At 47.3% G+C, this 19,097-nt stretch overlaps 1 protein-coding gene across 1 annotated transcript in view; it reads right to left on the reverse strand.

The window, feature by feature from the left end:
• Window positions 1–259: 259 nt before the first annotated feature.
• Window positions 260–19,097, reverse strand: part of LOC309808833 (forkhead-associated domain-containing protein 1-like) — a gene marked incomplete at both ends in the record, with an annotated part of 80,142 nt that continues 61,304 nt past the window's right edge. The window contains 10 exons of the mRNA XM_082629406.1: window positions 260–458; window positions 995–1,215; window positions 1,639–1,734; window positions 4,656–4,780; window positions 5,466–5,589; window positions 7,476–7,577; window positions 11,343–11,447; window positions 12,475–12,564; window positions 14,816–14,946; window positions 18,612–18,720. Coding sequence (XP_082485532.1) covers window positions 260–458; window positions 995–1,215; window positions 1,639–1,734; window positions 4,656–4,780; window positions 5,466–5,589; window positions 7,476–7,577; window positions 11,343–11,447; window positions 12,475–12,564; window positions 14,816–14,946; window positions 18,612–18,720 — 1,302 coding nt within the window. The remainder of the gene's footprint in view (window positions 459–994; window positions 1,216–1,638; window positions 1,735–4,655; window positions 4,781–5,465; window positions 5,590–7,475; window positions 7,578–11,342; window positions 11,448–12,474; window positions 12,565–14,815; window positions 14,947–18,611; window positions 18,721–19,097) is intronic.

Consider the following 19,097-nt stretch of genomic DNA (forward strand, 5'->3'; position numbering starts at 1 on the left):
TATGCATATAGCTGATTCACTTTGTTATACAGCAGAAACGAACACCACACTGTAAAGCAATTATACTCCAATAAAGATGTTAAAAAAAAAAGCTGCCTGAAGTCACACAGTAAATGGCAGAACAAGAGTCTAAACCTAAGTCTGCCTAACGCTAAAGCTATTCTGCCACCTTCCTTTGCAATGAGCGAATGCATTCTGTGCTGCCTGGATCCCACTGGGACCTCAGTTGGCTGTTTCTAAAGGGAGCTGAGGGGCAGCCTCAGAGGCTCTGCTCCGAGCAGGGACCTCTCACCTTCTGCTGCCTGATCGCCCTGGTGACCCTCTTCTCCTGGTGCAGCCGCTCTTCCATGTGCGCCAGGGCCTCCTTCAGCAGCGCCTTTTCTTCGGCCTCTTTGCAGATGTCGTCCTTCAGCTTTGCCACCTGTGACTGGTACATCTGAACCGACACTTTGCTCTGCCTGAGCACACAGGAGAGACAAAGTCTCTTTTCTCCTCAGCTTTCTCACTCACCACCAATGCTCCTGACCTGGGAGATCCTCAGAACACTTCCATATATGCCTGGCTTCGCGGTTTCCTTACAAGTGGGGGGAAGGCTGAAGATGTGGGGACTAGAGGGCAGAATAAATAGCCCATTGGCTGTGGACGTGCAGCATGAAGGGGGCAACGGTTATGCTACCAGCCCCTCCCAATTTCCCAGAGAGGGTGGGGGAATGGATACCACTGAAAATAGGATGGAATTATGAAAAGCACACACATGGTGAAACATCAGACACATTTATAAAAGGTGCACCTTATTCCTTAACAGTAGGGTACTTTAACTGCTGCTTTCTTGCCCAGAGACTTGGGTCCATCAGGCCCTGAGTCACCATCCCGCCTCCCCCCTCCACACCCAGGCCTCTGTCCTCTTGTCCTGGTCCCTACGGGTCTGCAGCTGCACCGAGGTTTAGCCTGGAGAATGGAGGCCTGGGCCTTTTGCCGGAGACATGGGCCATATTTGAGCTGTTCAATGTCCTTCTCGTATCGTCTCAAAAGCTCCTCTTTTCTCTGCAGCTGGTTCTTGAGTAGGGTGATCTTATCAAACACCAGGTACAGGTCTCTTTGTCGAAGCTGGTAGACTCTCTCCCTCTCTTTTGGGGAGAGGTGTTTCATGGACACGTGACCTGACATACCTTTGATGTTCATCAAAGTCCCGAGGGTGTTGCTCATGTCCATGTACTACGAGAAAGCATTTCGCAGGTAAGAGGCCTGGCCCAAGACCGCTGGTGGCCCCTTTGAGGAGGCAAACGTCTAATTCTGTTTCATTCGTTTTCTGCAGTTGCAGAGAAGAAACACATGCTTTGCAAATGAGTGCATTTGGGGTTTTTAGTACGACTTTCATTTTCCCCCGCATCCATTTACACTATGCCTTTTTGAGAATTGGGGGGAAGTGGGGAGGGGGAATGACAACAGACATAAACATTCATTCTTACTACCCAGTCTTGCAAGGAATTGGGCTCTGCAATTTCCAGCCCATGCTGGGATAGGAGATGGGTCTCGTGGAGCTACTGTAACAACTAAAATGTATGTGGAGTTGATGTTTAAACTACCTGCAGGGCACGCAGGTTTGGACAGGAGGGGACTGATGCTGGGTATACCTACCAGCTTTTCACTAAGATCTAAAGCGTCAGCCACATCCATTTTCCTTAACTTCTCAGAGACCATGATGGACCCTGGGCTGGAAAGGCCATTTTGAGGCTGAAATAAAAAAAAAGAAGAAAAACTCTCTTGGCATTCCATTATGATTTTCTACATCCAGAAGAATAACCCAAAGAATAATGGAAGAACTGGAAAGATACTAAAGAATAATTTGAGAGAGTTAATTTTTTTAACATCTTTATTGGAGTATAATTGCTTTACAATGGTGTGTTAGTTTCTGCTGTATCAAAAAGTGAATCAGCTATACGTATCCATATATCCCCATATCCCCTGCCTCTTGCGTCTCCCTCCCACCCTCCCTATCCCACCCCTCTAGGTAGACACACAGCACCGACCTGCTCTCCCTGTGTGATGCAGCTCCTTCCCACGAGCTATCTATTTTACCTTTGGTAGCGTGTGTGTGTATATATGTCCATGCCAAGAGAGTTGGTTTTAAATCCAGTCTGACTCTGTGAACTGCTTTCTTTATGACTGTGTTCCTACCCCTTCAGAGCACGACTGCCTTTGAAATGATGCATCACTTGTGCCGTCCTTTGGCCACCGTCTCGTCTGTCTTCCCTTTAGGCCAGTGGTTCTCAACCGGGGGTGACTCTGGACACCCTACCCCCTCCAGGACATTTAGCAATGCCTGGACACATTTGTGGTTGTCATAATTGCTGCTGGCGTCTAGTGGGTAGAGGACAAGGATGCTGCTAAACACCCCACGATGCATAGGGCAGTCTCCCAAACAAAGAGTTACCTGGCTCAAAAAATCAGTACCGCCGATGTTGAGAAGACAAGCTCCAGAAAAATGGGGACCATGCGGCTTTTGCTCACTATCTCCCTCCTTGTGCCCAGCATGGCACCTGGCACCGAGTGGTGCATAGTGGGCATGTTTGTGGAATGAACGAATGAAGGTTAAGTGGAAAATAGCCTCCCTCCTTTTTATTAAAGGAATCTCATTTCTGTGCAGCAGAAACCATACCCTCACAAAATTTGGCCCAACCTTCTCCTAGCTCTGGAACCTGGTGGGTGGGCATCACTTCAGACCCTTTCCAGAGACAATGCAGATAGTGTTTGCGGCTGCATCTCCCTAAGACCCCAACCAGCCAGCTGGCTGCTGGAAGCCCAAATGACTGCATGGAATGGCCACCAGTCTGAATAGGTTACCCGATCTGAACGACTACAAATAACCCTAATAAGCCTCCTTAAAAAATAAATTGGCTTTTAATGCTTGCCATGAGCATCTCTTAGCCCTAGCATTTGTTGGCACTACCCTGAAAACCTCTGAGATTAAAAACAAAACAACTAAAAAACTATAATGGCCCCCAAAGTGACTGTGATAGATAAGAGTGGACATATTTGTCTATGTATCTATGGAGATGAGAATAAAAGAGGGTATCTGAAGATGACAATAAACCGGGCAGATCTGCTGCAAAAAGAACCTGAGATGCTGCTCAGTGTCTTCAGCTACCCTGAGCTGCATCCTCTGTACCTCTCCAGACGCCCCCTCTTTTCCTGAGGGGAGGGTCACTAAGGAAGAGCCTGGGCTACAGGATCCAAGCACACAGTCCCCACCCAGTCTCTGCAGGCTAGCAGACACACCACCAGGGACACACCCCTGGTGTGTCTTCAATCATTATTCTGTGACCTTGGGTGAGGTACTTGACCTCCTGAAGCCTTGCTTTTTCTTATCTGTTAAATGGGGACAATAATAGTAACTATGACACAAGGCTGCTACGATCGTTCAATGACATAAGGCATGGAGCCGGCTGAGCTCAACGCCTGGCACACAGTAAGCAGTTCACAGATGTCAGCTATTCTTCCTCCTGCTCTTTCCTTTAATTACTGCCAACCTTGGAGGATTGAGAGTTGGGAGGTTTCCTGCTCTGTGGTGTCAGTGGTGGGATGAGGGCTTGTTGCCAAGGGGAAGGTCAATCTTGGAAGCAGGACCATCAGGACGTGAGATCCAGCTGAGCTCCCCACCTGGAGACGGTCCCTCTACTCCCAACCTCAGAGAAGGAAGGTTCGATTTTATCAGGAAGACCAACACGTTTCTGAAGACTCACACCTCTAGACGTGTGAGCAAATGTCTAGAAAAATTGTAGGAGAAAATGCTGGTACAGATAGGATGGCTTTATTATGTTTTCCCAAACCTGGTTTAGACCAGCTGCCACAGCAAGCCACGCTGACCTGAGCTGTCCATTGTCATGTTTCAGTCAAACACCCGATCAAACATCCATTTAGATTACAGGGCACCTTCAACCTAACAATCAAATTACTTCTGAAAATCCTGGAAAACACAAACTATGCTCCCTAAGAAAGGAAGGTTTTCTTGGATAATACTCTTTAAATACTGTTTGACAATAATAACTATCATCTATTAAAGTGCTCGCTATGAGCTAGGCACTGGGATAAGCACTTTACATAATGATCTCCTTTAATTTTTCCATCATCATTTTACAGCTGGGAAATTGAAGTCCCAGAAAGGTTAGGAGGCTGCCCAAGGTCACAGAGCTTGCAGAGCTGGGATTAGGACACAGGTCTCTGATTCTAGAACTTGTGTCTTCTTAATCATCATGGCTCCCTTCTGCTGCCCTTTATGTGTTCATGTTTTTCAGTTTATAGCAAAAAGCAAATGTTAGGCAAGCTCATGGCATAATGTTGTACATTAGCTTGTTGAATCTTTTCTGCAGAATACAACATGTGATGTGAAAAGGAGGGCCCAGAGATTGTCCGGGCCAGCATCAGTGCAATGTTATATCATGCTGTACACGATGGGAAGCCGCCTTTCTATTCAAACATTGGATCACTGGTACGGCCAGGCACCAACCAGTCAATACAGGTGTTAGCCCATCAGGGAGGACCTGGCCTCGAACCAATGATGTATACAGTGGTGCCAGGGCACACGGCTCGTGTCTGTCCTCATGCCCACCCTCCCCACGTGTCAGTCAATGCAGAGACAAAGTTTCTTTGGTTACCGTTCGGATCTCTACTCTTGAAAAAGTTGGCAAGTCAGGTTTTGCATCCAATATTTTCCGAACATTTTTTTCCATCCCGAGGGTCTTTAAGTCTAGAAATGATTCATCCATGTGGTCCTTGTGATCTATAAAAGAAATAATTTACACTCAAAAGAAAGGCTCAGGAAGAAGTTACTGCATGTAAAAGTCACAGCTGCTATTTACTGGACACTTACCCCAGGCCAGTACTAATTAGCTCACCATCCTCCCTTGGCAGGTGAGGCATCGAGGCCCAGAGAGGTGACATGACTTGTCCAAGGCCACACAGCTCATATGAGGCTGCAGCCTCCCAGGGCGGGGGCACTGAGGGGGAACCTTCGGCCACAGGTGTGAGGATGGACTTGAACCCAGGCTTCTGTGTCCTAGCCCAGGGCTCCACCCAGCAGCAAGCTTGGTTTCTTGAAAGCCCTATTCCCTCTAAACAGGGTATTTATCCTGGGAAGTTCCCCAAGGTTGGTCCTTGCACAGCATGCGTCTATGAAAAAGTTTCCACTGGGCCACAGTGAAATAAGAAAAAGAAGGACAAGGTTCTGAGTTTTTCATGAAATCCTGTTTATTTAATATCAAGGCCTGCTCTTGACTCTGAGCTCATGCCTACACATCTATTTTTTTCCTGCCCATCTTTTTTTTATAACTATGTTTCTTTAGTTATGAAATGATGGGGATAGAAGATGGTGGTCCTGGCAAATTGGTTAGTCCCTAAAGTGAACCCTCAAGTCTGGGGCCCATGGTTCTCAGCACAGAGGGGTGACTAGGCAGGAGGAAACTTACTTGACAAGCTGGCCTTCTCAAGTTCTTTAATTCGTGCACGAAGCTCAGATAAGGCCTTTTTCTGACACTGAATGACTTCCTCATGTCGGGACCCTTTGCACTTGGCTCCTAGATCACTGAAGGACTGCTCCTGTGGCCAGAATGGTGAGGACAGCAGCTTTATCAGTGATCACAATCTCCCTCTCTTGTATTTGAAGAAACATGAACAAATCATGGATTAGCAGAAACCCTGTCACTTACTTAGTACCTTGGAAAATATCATTACAGGGCTTCAGCAGAGAAGGAATTTAAAAATTTCATTTCGAATACAAAGTCACATCTAGGAAGATTTCCAACTTTCCTACCTACTTAGCATCATTATAAATAAGAGATCCCCCCATGTTCCCTCCCCATGTTTTATTTCTTTTTTTCTTCTAATGTTCTTCTAAGCTTGGGTTTCCACTTGTTGTCATTCTGGTCTCATCTCTGAACAATCACACCAAATTTGCTCCTGGAGGGGCTTTTTTTTTTTTTGCCTGCACCATGCGGCATGCGGGATCTTAGTTCCCTGACCTGGGATCGAAACCGCGCCCCCTGCAGCGGAAGCACAGAGTCTTAACAACTGGAACACCAGGGAAGTCCCTGGAGGGGCTTTATTTATTTATTTTTTTTCTGCGTTACGCGGGCCTCTCACTCTTGTGGCCTCTCCGGTTGCGGAGCACAGTCTCCGGACACGCAGGCTCAGTGGCCATGGCTCACGGGCCCAGCCGCTCCGCGGCATGTGGGATCCTCCCGGACCGAGGCATGAACCGGTGTCCCCTGCATCGGCAGGCAGACTCTCAACCACTGCGCCACCAGGGAAGCCCCAGGTGGTTCTTATCGGCCAACTTGGGGAAAACCTTCTTCTAAGACTTTGTGGCTGAAAATGTAGTCTGCAGAGCTGTGCTATCGGTACCAGCTGGGAGCTGTTCAGAAATGCAGAATCCCAGGCTCCCCCCACCCGAGACCTGCTGAGTCACAATCTGCATTTCAACAACATCCCCATATGATCCGTGGACACCTTTGAGTTGAGAGGTGCCACTGTAAAGTATCCTCTAATTGGCTGGTTTCTGGAAAAGTAAGTAGCCGTTTTGGCCATGTGTTTCCCCTGATATGCATGAAGAGAAAGCAAAAGACTGAAATACTATTGGTTGGTCTTGCACTCACTGAGACACAAACCAGGACCCGCAGTAACGACTGGGATTTGTATCAGTAAAATCAGCTGCGGTATATAAACAAAGTACCATTTCTAGACATTTCAATAACCTTGCCTCTTCAAGTTGATCTTCAAGTTGATCTCTGAGTTTTAGGATTCAAGCTTCATGTTAATTCCTCCTACATCATTCACCCTCTTTAATTAATTTAGTTCCCAACAAGGAGTTGCTGAGATTCCTCCATCTAAGTACGTGCCCTCTGTTTCTCATAGGAAAGCCCATTTCATCAGTTTCCAGTAGTAAAGAGAAGGACGGGGACCACCTTACCGATTTCTCTGCCATTAGCCGCTTGACTCTGGCTTTCAGCTTCTCCTCTTGCTGTAGCCTTTCTTCGGTCAGCTTCTCCTTCTCTGCCAGATGCTGGGGTAACTCTTCTTGCAGCAAATACTGCTGAGTTTCCCGAGAACTGTTGATCTTCATCTGAAATGAGGGGAAGGGGAACTGCAGCTGATGGGGGACAGGACTAACACAGGAGTCATTTCCACTACCTTTGGGGGCGGGACAAAGGTTCACGAAACTTTCTTCAAAACACAGAAAAATGATGCTTAGCTTAGTAACTAATAGCGAAGTAGTAGAGCATCGTGGTTAAAAGCTCAGGCTCTAGTTCTAGATAGAATCTCAGCTCTAGTTCTTTCTAGACACTTCTTCGTATAGAAAATAAGCGGGTGAACTAAGGCAGGCCGTCTTCCTCCTCATTCATCCCTGCCGGCCGCTTGGGTGCGGGATTCCGTGGAGAGCACGGGCTCGTGAAGGGGCTCTGCAGCACGCCTACCTGACCTACTGCCCTTTCCAAATTGGCTTTAATGAGGTTTGCTCTGTTCCTCATTTCTTGCAGCTGAAGCAATTTCCTTCTGGAATCCTCCCGAAGCTTCTCTTCAACCTGAAAGGATGATGAAACCGAGGGCTTGCTGCTAATGTGATCATCATGCCCTCTGGGGAAACTCTTCTGGGGGGGCTAATGGCAGTGGGGGAGTCCCTGAGGGGTAGGGACAGCTGCAGCCCAGCAGCAGGGGTCACAGGCATGCACAGGGTGGAGGCAAACTCACAGGGAGTTGCCCCCTACGGGAAAGGGCCGAGCTCTGCACCCGGGGCTCAACTATGTTCTACCGCACACTCCCATCCCAGCTCGGTCCCTAACAAGCCGTACGACACTCGGAAAGTTATTTCACTGCTCCGTGACTCAGTGTCCTCATGTGTCAAATGGGGATGATGATACTAGTATCACTGCATAGAGTTATTGTGGGGATTCGATGTTTGGAGTAGTGCTTAAGGGCTCTGTGAGAGTGTTAAGTACTGTTGTAACCTATGAAAGGTGGACGGGAATGTCCGCCGTACAGTCTCGTTCTAATAACTCGTGATGGGTACTTGGAAATGTTATGATTGGGTTTATTATCATAACTGTTTGTCGTCACCACTTTGAGCACACTCACTGGTGGTAACCTCTCTGGAGGCTTGCCAAAGCAATGTCTATTAAGAATAGCAGCCTGCAAACGAAGGCATTTAAAGTGGAGAAGCTTGCCTACTTTTCCCCCCTTGCTTGGGTAACAGTCAACGCACGGTAAGCTTGGGCGTGCTCCACGCTACCCTTGGCTGGCCAGTGTAGGCCTCGCAGCTGCTCAATTCTTGGATGCACCTGCTGAGCCCTGGGCCCTGGCACTAACAGGAAATGAGGCAAACTCTCATAAATAAATGGAACGTTTTTGTGCTGAAACAAATTCACAGGCTGTGTTTTTACGGATCTGAAGAGGGGGATCACAGGGATGTAATAAAAGACCCAGAAAAGCCCTTAAGAGCTTTCTTCTGAGTAGTGTGGTCCAGTGGAAGAGCCTCTACCCAGCTCCGTTACCTTGGAAAAGTCATCTAAGCTCTCTGGGCCTTAGTTTTCTCCCAGGTCTAAACATGCTCTGACTTCTATGTCAGCAGCCTTTTTCATATGCTGCAAAAGCCAAGTCCAGCCTTGGACTCTGCCCTTATCTGTGCTCTGCATGAACAGCCCCCGTTCCCGTCCCCAAGCCTCAGAGTCACCTTCAACAGCCGCCCTGCTCCCTCTCTCACACTCGGGGGTCTCATGCATGTCCTCCAACCCCTCTCACATGCAAGCTGGACTGTGACAAGTGGCCTCCTCGCCTCGAGTTTAGTTTCTTCCAGTGCAATCTTAAAGGTACTGTGAGAGTTACCCAGCTGTAAGGCAGCTCTGTCCAACAGAACTTTCTGCAACGGTACAGGTACTCTGAGCGAGGCTGTGTTGTCTAGTACGGCAGCCACCAGGCACATCTGGGGATCGAGCACTCGAAATGGGGATGGTGTGACGGAGGAACTGAACTAAAAATTTTAGTTAATTTTCATTAATTTCAGTGTAAACAGTAGCATGTGGCTGTTTGCTATGCCAGGGTAACTGAAGTCAGACGAACCTGGAGTCAGACAAAACTGACTGTGCCATTGGGCTAGTTACTTTACTAGTAACTGGTAGCCTTGACTTTCTCATCTGTAAAATGGAGAGGATGATTTCTAGATCACAGCGCTGTTGTGAAGATGAAGAGATGAAATGTTCAAGGTAACTCCTAGTACGTGAGAAATTGTAACTATCATTTTCACCCTGATTACTGTCCACGAATGTCATTGCATCAGTCACTTGTTCAGAAGCCTTAGTAGCTCCCCACTGCCTGTGTGGTACAGAGCCCAAGCGCCTGAACTAAGGCAAAACACCAAGCCAGGGATTCAAGAAGCCCCTACGAACTCAACGAGGTAAATAAAACTGAATCCACACCTAGATAAACAATAATAAAACAATAATAACAATAATAAAACTGCTGGAAATCAAGGGAAAAGACAATCTTAAAAGCAACCGGAGAAAAAGACAGATTATGCAAAGGTACAACAGTTAGGCTTACAGATGACTTCTAAATAGGAATAATAGGAGCCACAAGACAATAGTGACATATCTAATGCTGTATCTAATGTGCTGAAAGAAAAGAGTTGCCCTTGTAGAATTCAATACGCAGTCAAATGTGTTTTAAGAATGAAGGTTAAATATACATCTCCAGACAGACACACAGGCACATTTGAGAATTTGTCATCAGCAGAGCCACAATGAGGGAAAACATTAAAGGGTATTCTTCAGACACAAGAAAAATGAACCCAGGTGGGTGATCAGAGATGCAGAAAAGACAAGCAACAGTAAGGGTAATGTGTGGATATGATACTGACTATAGAAAAACACTAATAATGTCTTGCGGGGTTTTAAGTATCAAGAGGAGTTTAGAAAATGACAGCAATGGCTTATAAATCTGGAGGGGGTAAGTGAAGTTAAGGTGTTTGAAACTCATTGCACTGTCAAGGAGAAGGGCATAATTATCAACTACTATTGCCTCTTGGTAAGTTAAGAATGCAGGGCTTCCCTGGTGGCGCAGTGGTTGAGAGTCCGCCTGCCGATGCAGGGGACATCGGTTCGTGTTCCGGTCCGGGAGGATCCCACATGCCACGGAGCGGCTGGGCCCGTGAGCCATGGCCGCTGAGCCTGTGCATCCGGAGCCTGTGCTCCACTACAGGAGAGGCCACAACAGTGAGAGGCCCGTGTACTGAAAAAAAAAAAAAAAAAAAAAAAAAAGAATGCATATTGTAGTCTTCAGGATGACTACTAAGAGAATAGTAGAAGAGTGAAAAACTTAATTAATGTGTGATTTTGGTGAGTCAAGGACGAATGCTATTGTCTTACTATTACTAAGAGAATAGTAAAAAAGTGAAATATTTCCAAGCTAATAGAGGGGGAAAGTGGAATAAGAGAAAACCATCCACTCAGAAGGAGGCAAGAAAGGAGAGAAAAAGGAATATACCACAGATGGTACAACTGGTATTGAGCAAGAAGGTAGATTTAAACCCCAGGACACGAGTAATTACATAATATAAATGGACTAAAAGTCAAAATTGTCAAACTGGATTTTGTAAAAATGATACGCTATTTGAAGGCATATGTCTAAACCTTAAGACAAAAATTGACAGAGAACATATGAAAAAGATATGGTATGAAAACTCTAACCAACAGAAAGCCAGTGGTGAATCTGAATGACAAAGGAGACGTTAAGGGAGAAACACTACTAGAGATGAAAAGGGACATTTCATGATGATCTAAAGTTTTGCTCTACAGGAAGTATTAGGATTCTAAATTTATATGCACCTAGTAACACAGCCTCAAAATATATAAAGCAAAAATCGTTCATATTAAAAGAAGAAACACACAAATTACAAACATGTTGAGATTTTTAAAAACATTCTCAATGATGGAACAAAAAGACAAAAAAAATCAATATGAGAATTTAAGTTGGATCAACATCATTGGCAAACTTGATTTAATGGATCAATTCTTTCTTAGATAATTTCACAATTAAGATCTGAAGGCAGTCTAGGGTTTTGGTTACACACAGGAGCTTTGGAGTCAGGCAGACCTGGATTCAAGTTCTGCCACAACTACTTTATGCAAGTGAACTTGGATAACTTCCTTCACCTCTGTGAGCCTCAGTTTTCCCGACTGTAAAGTGGGGTTAATACCAGTATAGACCGCATGGGGTCATTGTGAGGATGAACAGAGATGATGCAGGTGGAGTGCTGGCCCCAGAGTGGTTCCCAGGCCGACCTGTCCCTGCCATACCTTGCTCTTTTCCCGCAGCGTCATAGAGATCAGGCTCTGCTCGGTACTGCTCATTTTCAGCTCCACCCTGAGCTTCCTCATTTCTTTTTCCATGTCATGGATTTGCTGAAAGAGTTCCAACAACAGGGAAGTCAACTTCACAACTCATTTCATCCGGTTCATTAAGGCAGAAACCTAGTCTGGGATTCGCTTAACTCCTTCCCTTGGGGGACAATTCCACGTATTTGAGGCAAAGTAGACTTTCTTTCAACAGATGCAATGAAAGTGCTGGGTGAGGGAAAATTTCAGTTTCTTTTGAAGATAAGCATGGATCCTGGATTAAACAGTACAAGATACCTATCCACTCATTAGAGTCTCTTTCCTTGGGGCACATTTTTGAGTTCAATCTAAATAAGGGCTGTTTGGAAGACACAATGGGCACAGTTTGGAAGAAAAGAACAATGACATTTTTCTTTTTTCTCATTTGAGGCAGAAAAGTGTGCTCCTCACAGAGAGAAGAACACATGTCTCCTGCCCCCGTCACAGGCACCGTCCTTCCCAACGGATGGAAAACGTATGCCTGGTGATGTGCACGAGGGTTCGGGCCGGTACAGGGGGTGAACATTTACATTGAGTGGTCATCTTTTCATTGTGTTAATTTTTATGTTCACCTTCCATACAAGGCCAGTGATACATTTGCTTTTTATTTTGTTTTTATGAATTGTTGTAAAATTGAATGTATTTAAGCAAAAATACTTCAAGAAGAGTTGTGTTAATAACAGTGTTCAGGGTTGTGATAAAACTTGTGACAGTGGATCATGAAAGTCTGGGCATCACAAGTCCAGGGGTAGGGACCACGGTGAATTTCTAGCAGCATACGGTGGCCACCTCCCGTCCCTTTCCCCAGGGGAAACCTGATGAGGGGCCTTGAGCCAACTGCCCAGAAAATCTGGGGAGAGTGTGTTTTCCATGGTCTTTTCACCCATCTCTTTGAGGCCAGCAAATCAAAGAATTAGGAGACTACATTAACAGACAAACACCCAGAAAGCCCCAGAGCTTGTGCTAGCTAATGGGCCAAGGAACCCCTCCAAAACCCTCAAGGCCACAATCTAGGCTTTCAGTGGACACCTAGGGGTCAGGAGGTTCAACGCACGGTTTTGCAGAGTTTTAACTCTTTCTCTTGGGCTTCCCACTTCTCCTTCTGGGCATCTTCCTTCTGTAACTCTTCTTTCAGCACTGAGCACTGTGGAGAAAAAGGACAAGGCCACGGGGGCTTGGCTGGGGGTCCCAAGTACCTGTGTTCATGCCCAGGAGTGTTTCCTGCTGTATAACCCAATCACACCTCTGAATTCTGAGAGGCGAGACCATTTGTGTGATGGGAGCACGGGATCCTGCAGTCCTTCCCAGTTCACCCCTCTCCTGAGTTCTGAGGAATAGAGCATCTAAGTTCCTCTTCAAAAGCCAGCAAACTTCACTGCAGGGGAAATCCAGCTTTGTAGAGTCTGGGTACTTAGGGTGCAGGAATTAGGATGTTTTCACGCTGTGACCGGTGAGGGTGGAGGGGGCCGAGCCAGTGAGCTCGGGTCCATCTTAGGGCTTTTGTGCAGGTTGCATCTCAAAGAAACAACTGCCCCGACTGGTGTGGAGGGGTAAACGGAGCTGTCTTGCCCGAGGGCGGCTTGGCAACAGGCATTAAGGGCATAAGGATGGATGTGCCTTCTTTTGACCCAGCAATTCCCACTTTAGGAATGTACCTTAAGGACAATGACTGGACAAATAAGTAAATCTGTAGTTTCAAGGATGCTCTTCACAGAATTGTCAGTAACAGTGGAAGAAAAAAAAAAAGAGGAAACAACCCAAGTGTTGTTTACAATAGCAGACCACTTTATAACACTGGGTACATCCAGGAGAAAGTATGTAGCTTTTAAGACGAATGATAAGAGCGTTGATTTATTAGCACGGGAAAATAGTAAGCATTTAAAAATTTAAAAAATGTGCATAGTATAAATTCACTATAAAATGATTGATTGATTGATTTCTAGGCAATATATAGAAATAAGACTGGAAGAACATACATGAAAATATTAACACTTATTTCTGAAGGTAGCATTTCCTCTCCTCTCTTTTTATTTTTTGTTCTCAATGTCATCTACTTATTTTTCTAAAATTAACACACATGATATATGTCATTAAAAAAAAGGCATCTCAAATGTTCACAAGAGCAGTACCCTTGGTGGTGACGAGCCCTTGTGCTATTGGGCAGCACAGTCTAGAGGAGAAGGGACCTCATTCCAAGGTCAACGAGGAAGGGGAAACGGGGACATAAATCATCCAAATGCACTTCAGGAGGTAGAAGAGCCAAGCAGGTGCTGTCTTTGCAGATTCCTTCTACTTAGCACCAGCTCTGCATCCCCTTCCCGTCCCCAACACACACACACACACACACACACACACACACACACACCACATTAAACAGCTATAGCACATGCCTGGGAAGACACTCTGCTTGGGAGAAACGAATGCAGAGGGCTTGGCCAGGCAGCCGACCTCGGGCAGAGGCAGAAGAGCACAACGAAAACCAGCCTCCCACTTCTCGCAAAACGATTTTGTCATCCCCATTTCACAGTTGGGGAAATGGAGGCCAAATAAGTTACAATAAAAGAAAGCTCTGGGATGGGACCCTGGTCTGTCTGATCCCAAAGCTCATGCAGTGCCTTTCACCAGCTCCAAACTGGGTATGGTACTACGTACCAGGTATTACTTACTGTGCCTTTTCCTTGGAACCTCAAGATCTGTTCTCACCCCACCCCCATGCAGACCTAGCTATCGGGTAGCCTCTGGGAATCTCTGAGTTGCCACATGAGATGAAAGCTTTGAGGTTTTACCTTGACTCACAGAAACAGGCACATCATGCAAATACTGAGAAATCTTATACTATAGAGGCAGGATTCTAAAGTTAGCATTGAAGGCAAGATTTGCAAATAGTCAAAGTTACATGTAAAAAGCTCTTTGCTTGCCTACCACGTCCATCTTCCATAGAGACATTCTACACACTAAAGTCTAAGGAAGAAATGAGCGTCTGCGTGTTTGCATCTGGATCTTCAGACGTTCTGCTGTGAAGACAGTTATGAGAACCAGCGGTGCTGGGACCACGATGCAGCCGTGTGGTCATCCTTGCTCACAGAGAGATCGTATTCTGTTTAATGTTAAACTTTGTACTGGCAGTATATGCTCATAGGTGTGTTTGTTGCTGGGATTAAACAAACTCATTTATAATAGGGGTTAGAAAATGTTTGCTGGACTTGAAAATCTATTATGCTTCTTCTGAGCCACATACACGCTGTCCTTTGAAAGGCTTCAGAGAAGTTGGCCACCTGCCCAGCAGCTACCCTCCCTGTGTCCTTGGGCACTGGCTTCATCTCACCACCGTGTGTCATGTGACTCCACTGTGTCTGCTTTTCGCAGCTACAATTTGCTGATGACCCGACACTCACTCTGGAGCTGAGGGCTTCGAGCTGGTGATCCTTTTCTTTGTTCTCACTTTTCAGTTGATTCACCTCCTGTTGTAATTGTTGAACTTGACCATCCTTTACTAACACGTCTCTTTGCAAAGATGACACCATCTCTGTAAAAGAACCAAACCAAACCAAAACAAAAGACTCATGGAGGTGAAAGAGGCAGGAAGGATTATTGGCAACACCATGGCTGTCAGCCAACGTTTGGACAAGACTTTCCAAGCCCGGGCCACCACCGGTGCCCTCCTAGGACTGGGGAGGCTTTTTCCAAGGGTCACAGAGCAGGAATGGGAATGAGAGCAAAGTCCACGGAACAGGGTTTGAGGCTTCAGTGAGAATGAGGGGCAGTCAGCACCAGCGAGAGGAGAAGCCGTTGGGGGCCCCTTGTGGGCACAGGCCAGGCACACCTGGGAGGAGAGGCCACACCATGGGCCTGGGGAACAAAGTCCCAGCACAGGGAAGTTCTAGGAATTCTGCTCCAGAGGCCAGGAGACGGGCGTGTGCCAGAGGGCACTGCTGGACACTATTGATGGGGTGGTTGGTTTCACAGTCCTCTGAGTTTGGAACCCTCTCTACCACTTATTAGCTTGGTGGTCTTGGACAAGCTATTTCACCTCCCACTGTCTGTCCCACACAGAGTTATTGTAAGGGTCAAATGATGCGATATGTCCCAAGAACACAAAGTAGCTAAATTATGTTTGTTACAGGGCGCGTATTGTTTTTCTCGGCAGCCAGCTTCCAAAATGGGCCCAATGATCCCTACCACCTAGAATTCATGCCTTGTGTAGCCCCTCCCAACCTGAATAGGGCTGCCATGGTTAACCAATATGATACTGTGGAAATGACGGACTGTTTCCTCTCAGGCTGGGTCATAAAACACACTGTGGCCTCCTCTTTGCTCTCTCTCGAATTACTCACTCTGGGGGAAGCCAACTGCTGTGTTGAGGAAACTCAAGCAGCCCTAGAGAGAAGCATGTGTGCTCGGGGACTAAGGCCTCCGGCCAATAGCCACATGAGCAGCCATTCTGAAGGGGGATCCTCCGGCTCCCCCCGAGGCTTTAGATGACATGACTGATGCCCCAGCCGACATCTTGACTGCAACTCATGAGAACTAAGTCACCCCCCGCTCAAATTCCTGAACTACAGATACTGGGGGAGATCATAAATATTAGTTGGGGATTTATCCATTACATTTTGGGGTAACTTGTTATGCAGCAATAGATAACTACTCCATTACTGTAGTATCATTTTTTTTAAAACATCTTTATTGGAGTATAATTGCTTTACAATGGTGTGTTAGTTTCTGCTTTATAACCAAGTGAATCAGTTATGCATATACATATCTCCCCATATCTCTTCCCTCTTGCATTGTAGTATCATTTTGAATAAAAGTGGGAAGAAGGGTGCATAAATGCAGTGGTATTGGGTTATCTCCTACGGTTCTTTTCTTAAAAGAACATCAGGCCCAGTTTTAGTGGTAGGTTTCAATCAAGAATGTCTATGAAATAAAGCACAAAATGCTCCAGAATTTCATTTTAAGAATGAGCTTTGCCTCCAGGACACAGTTCAGTTACTTGGAAATCCCTCTGGGGCTTGCCACACTTTGAGTGGGTCCAGCCCATCTCAAGCATTATCCCAACCCAGGTCTGTCCGACTCCCTGATCGGAGAAGGTGGGATCTGAGACAGGCTTGATGCTTGGATGAGGTTTCACTGGCCGACATACGGGAGGAAGGTGAGGACCAGCGAGTTCATCCTTCCATTCCTGGTGCCCAGAACAGCACCTAGCCTGGGGGAGGTGCTCAGAAAATATCTGAGGACATCCCAAGTGAGGGAGGAGAATAAGCAGAGACCTGGGGGCAGCAGGGGGTGGGGCTGGGTGTGATTAAGTTGCAGAGTGAGGCAGAAGAAAAGCACAGATTCATACAGAGATGGGGATTCACGTGTGACTCAGTGCTGTGCCTGGCTTCTACAGCTGTGGGCATGTTTCCTGCTACGCGCTGGCTGCCTTCAGAGTGATGTGCCCCTCCGAGGCTCACTGCCTCCTCCCTGTCACCTGCTTCTCTCCCTCCCCTCGTCTGTGAGTGGTCCCATCCTCTTCAGGTCTCTAGGCATGTCAGTTTCGGCTTAAAAAACTCCACTGGATTCCCAACACCCTTGGAATAAAAACCCAGACCCCCCGACCCTGCCCAGCCCCACAATCCCCTGTTCACTCCACGCAGCCTCGCTTGCCCTTGGCTTGTCCTTGCCCACCTGAATCAGGTCCTCTCTAAAAGAAGGACATAGCCGTGGAGGATACAGCATAAACTGGTTAGAATCGGCTAGGTCCAAGGGGGCATAAGATTCGACTTCCAGGGGAACTGGAGCCTCATTACAGGCTCATTGTAACACATGAGCGAAATGACACACGCACCAGCACCAGGACTGTTCCGAGGCTGACCATAAAGGTCAAAAAGTGGGTGGTGGGGCTTCCCTGGTGGCGCGGTGGTTGAGAGTCCGCCTGCCGATGCAGGGGACATGGGTTCGTGCCCCGGTCCGGGAAGATCCCACATGCCGTGGAGCGGATGGGCCCGTGAGCCATGGCCACTGAGCCTGCGTGTCCAGAGCCTGTGCTCCGCAACGGGAGAGACCACAACAGCGAGAGGCCCGCGTACAGAAAAAAAAAAAAAAAAAAAAAGTGGGTGGTGGCCCAATGCTTCGAAATCCCCGCCCCTTCCCCAAAATATTAGAGTTGTCCCAATCCTCCCACTCATTAGCCTATAAAATTACCCAGCCCATAAAAACTAACTGCCCCATATTTGGGGGCCTCTAGCCTTCTGAGATGGCCCACACTCTGTCTGTGGAGTGTGTTTCTCTCTAAAGAAATCCACTTCTTACTTTGTCTCTCACTGAATTCTTTCTGCGATGAGACATAAAGAACCTGAGCTTTATTAAGTCCCGAGACCAGATGCGTGATCTCGATTAAAAGATAGTGGGTTCTGACTGGGTTCGAGTCCCAGCCCACGGGTTCAAGTCCCACCTGAGTTCCATGGTTGCACACCCACTAAGCTGGTCCCCCTTGGCCTCCCCCCTTGAAGCGCTGGCCACCACGACACACAGTTTATTTTCTCCACAGCAGCACTGCTCTCTGAAGTGGGCTTGTTTATTCATCCCTTTACTTTTATTGTCTGTCACCCCCTCCCAAATCTGTGAGTACAGGAATCTGACTGTCTTGCTTGGCTCTCCCTCCCCGGAGCCTGGAACGGGGCCTGACACCTAGAAGGAGCTCAAGAAACATGTTGAAGCAATGAAGGAATCCAGGGAATCAAAGCTCAGTCACAGCTGTGCGTTGGCTGCCCCTCTCCCAACCCAAGCCCTTTATCAGGCAACAACCTCTGATCAAAATAGAAAATGGTTTCCTTTGGGCCCAAGTGCACTCGGCTGAAATGGGTGAGACTATGGGTGCCTTAAAGGAGTGACCCCATTTTGTCCACGCTCTAGTTTGCACTCAGGCTGCTTTGTGGAACCACCCAAGCCACAAGGCGACCTGTGTTCTCCCTGGTGGGGCCAGTGCTCAGGAGACCTTGTAGCCAAGAGATACCATTCTCTCAAATATTTACCAGGCCCTGCCCTCGGAACTGGGTGGCAAGAAACCTCCACTGAGGCAGAACTCTAATGCACCGACACGGGTGATCCCTGAGGCTGCACCCATGTCACGGGCACAGGTGCGCTGGTTGACTGGTGATGTCTGCAGGGGGAGGGCAGAAGCTCTGGGGCCTGAATGCAGAAGGGCCTCACCTGACGTGATTGCGGCGTCCCTCCTTAAGTTCTCGGCCTCGTGCTTCAGGGAGGTGATTTCCAGGGTCTGGCTCAGCACCTGGTTGTAGCCTTGCTGTAGGGCACTGATCTGTGGAAGGAGGCAACACACAGTCAGAGGGGGCCAGCCAGGCCTGCAGGACACGCCGGTACTTCTCCAACGTTGGGCAAAGAGTCGGGCTGATCTTGGATCGGGGTGTTGGGGAAATCAAGGTTTTCCGTTGTCACTAGTGGAAGGGGCAGGAGGGGGCCTGTTCCTTCAGTGACCACCATGTCATCGGTCCTCAAGACACGAACCTTATCTTTGTGGCCACCCAGGGGCTCCGGTGCTGCTGTCTTCCTATGACCTGTGGGTTTTCAGCCATAAATAGACCAGCTGTTGGTTCCAGATCATCCAGCACTGACTGGATGCACAGCAAAGTTCAAAAGCCAGGAGCAGGTTATGAAATGAATTCCCTCTAATGAGAA

Source organism: Mesoplodon mirus (assembly GCF_964341445.2).
Source record: "Mesoplodon mirus genome assembly, chromosome: 7".
NCBI classification, from domain to species: Eukaryota; Metazoa; Chordata; class Mammalia; order Artiodactyla; family Ziphiidae; genus Mesoplodon; species Mesoplodon mirus.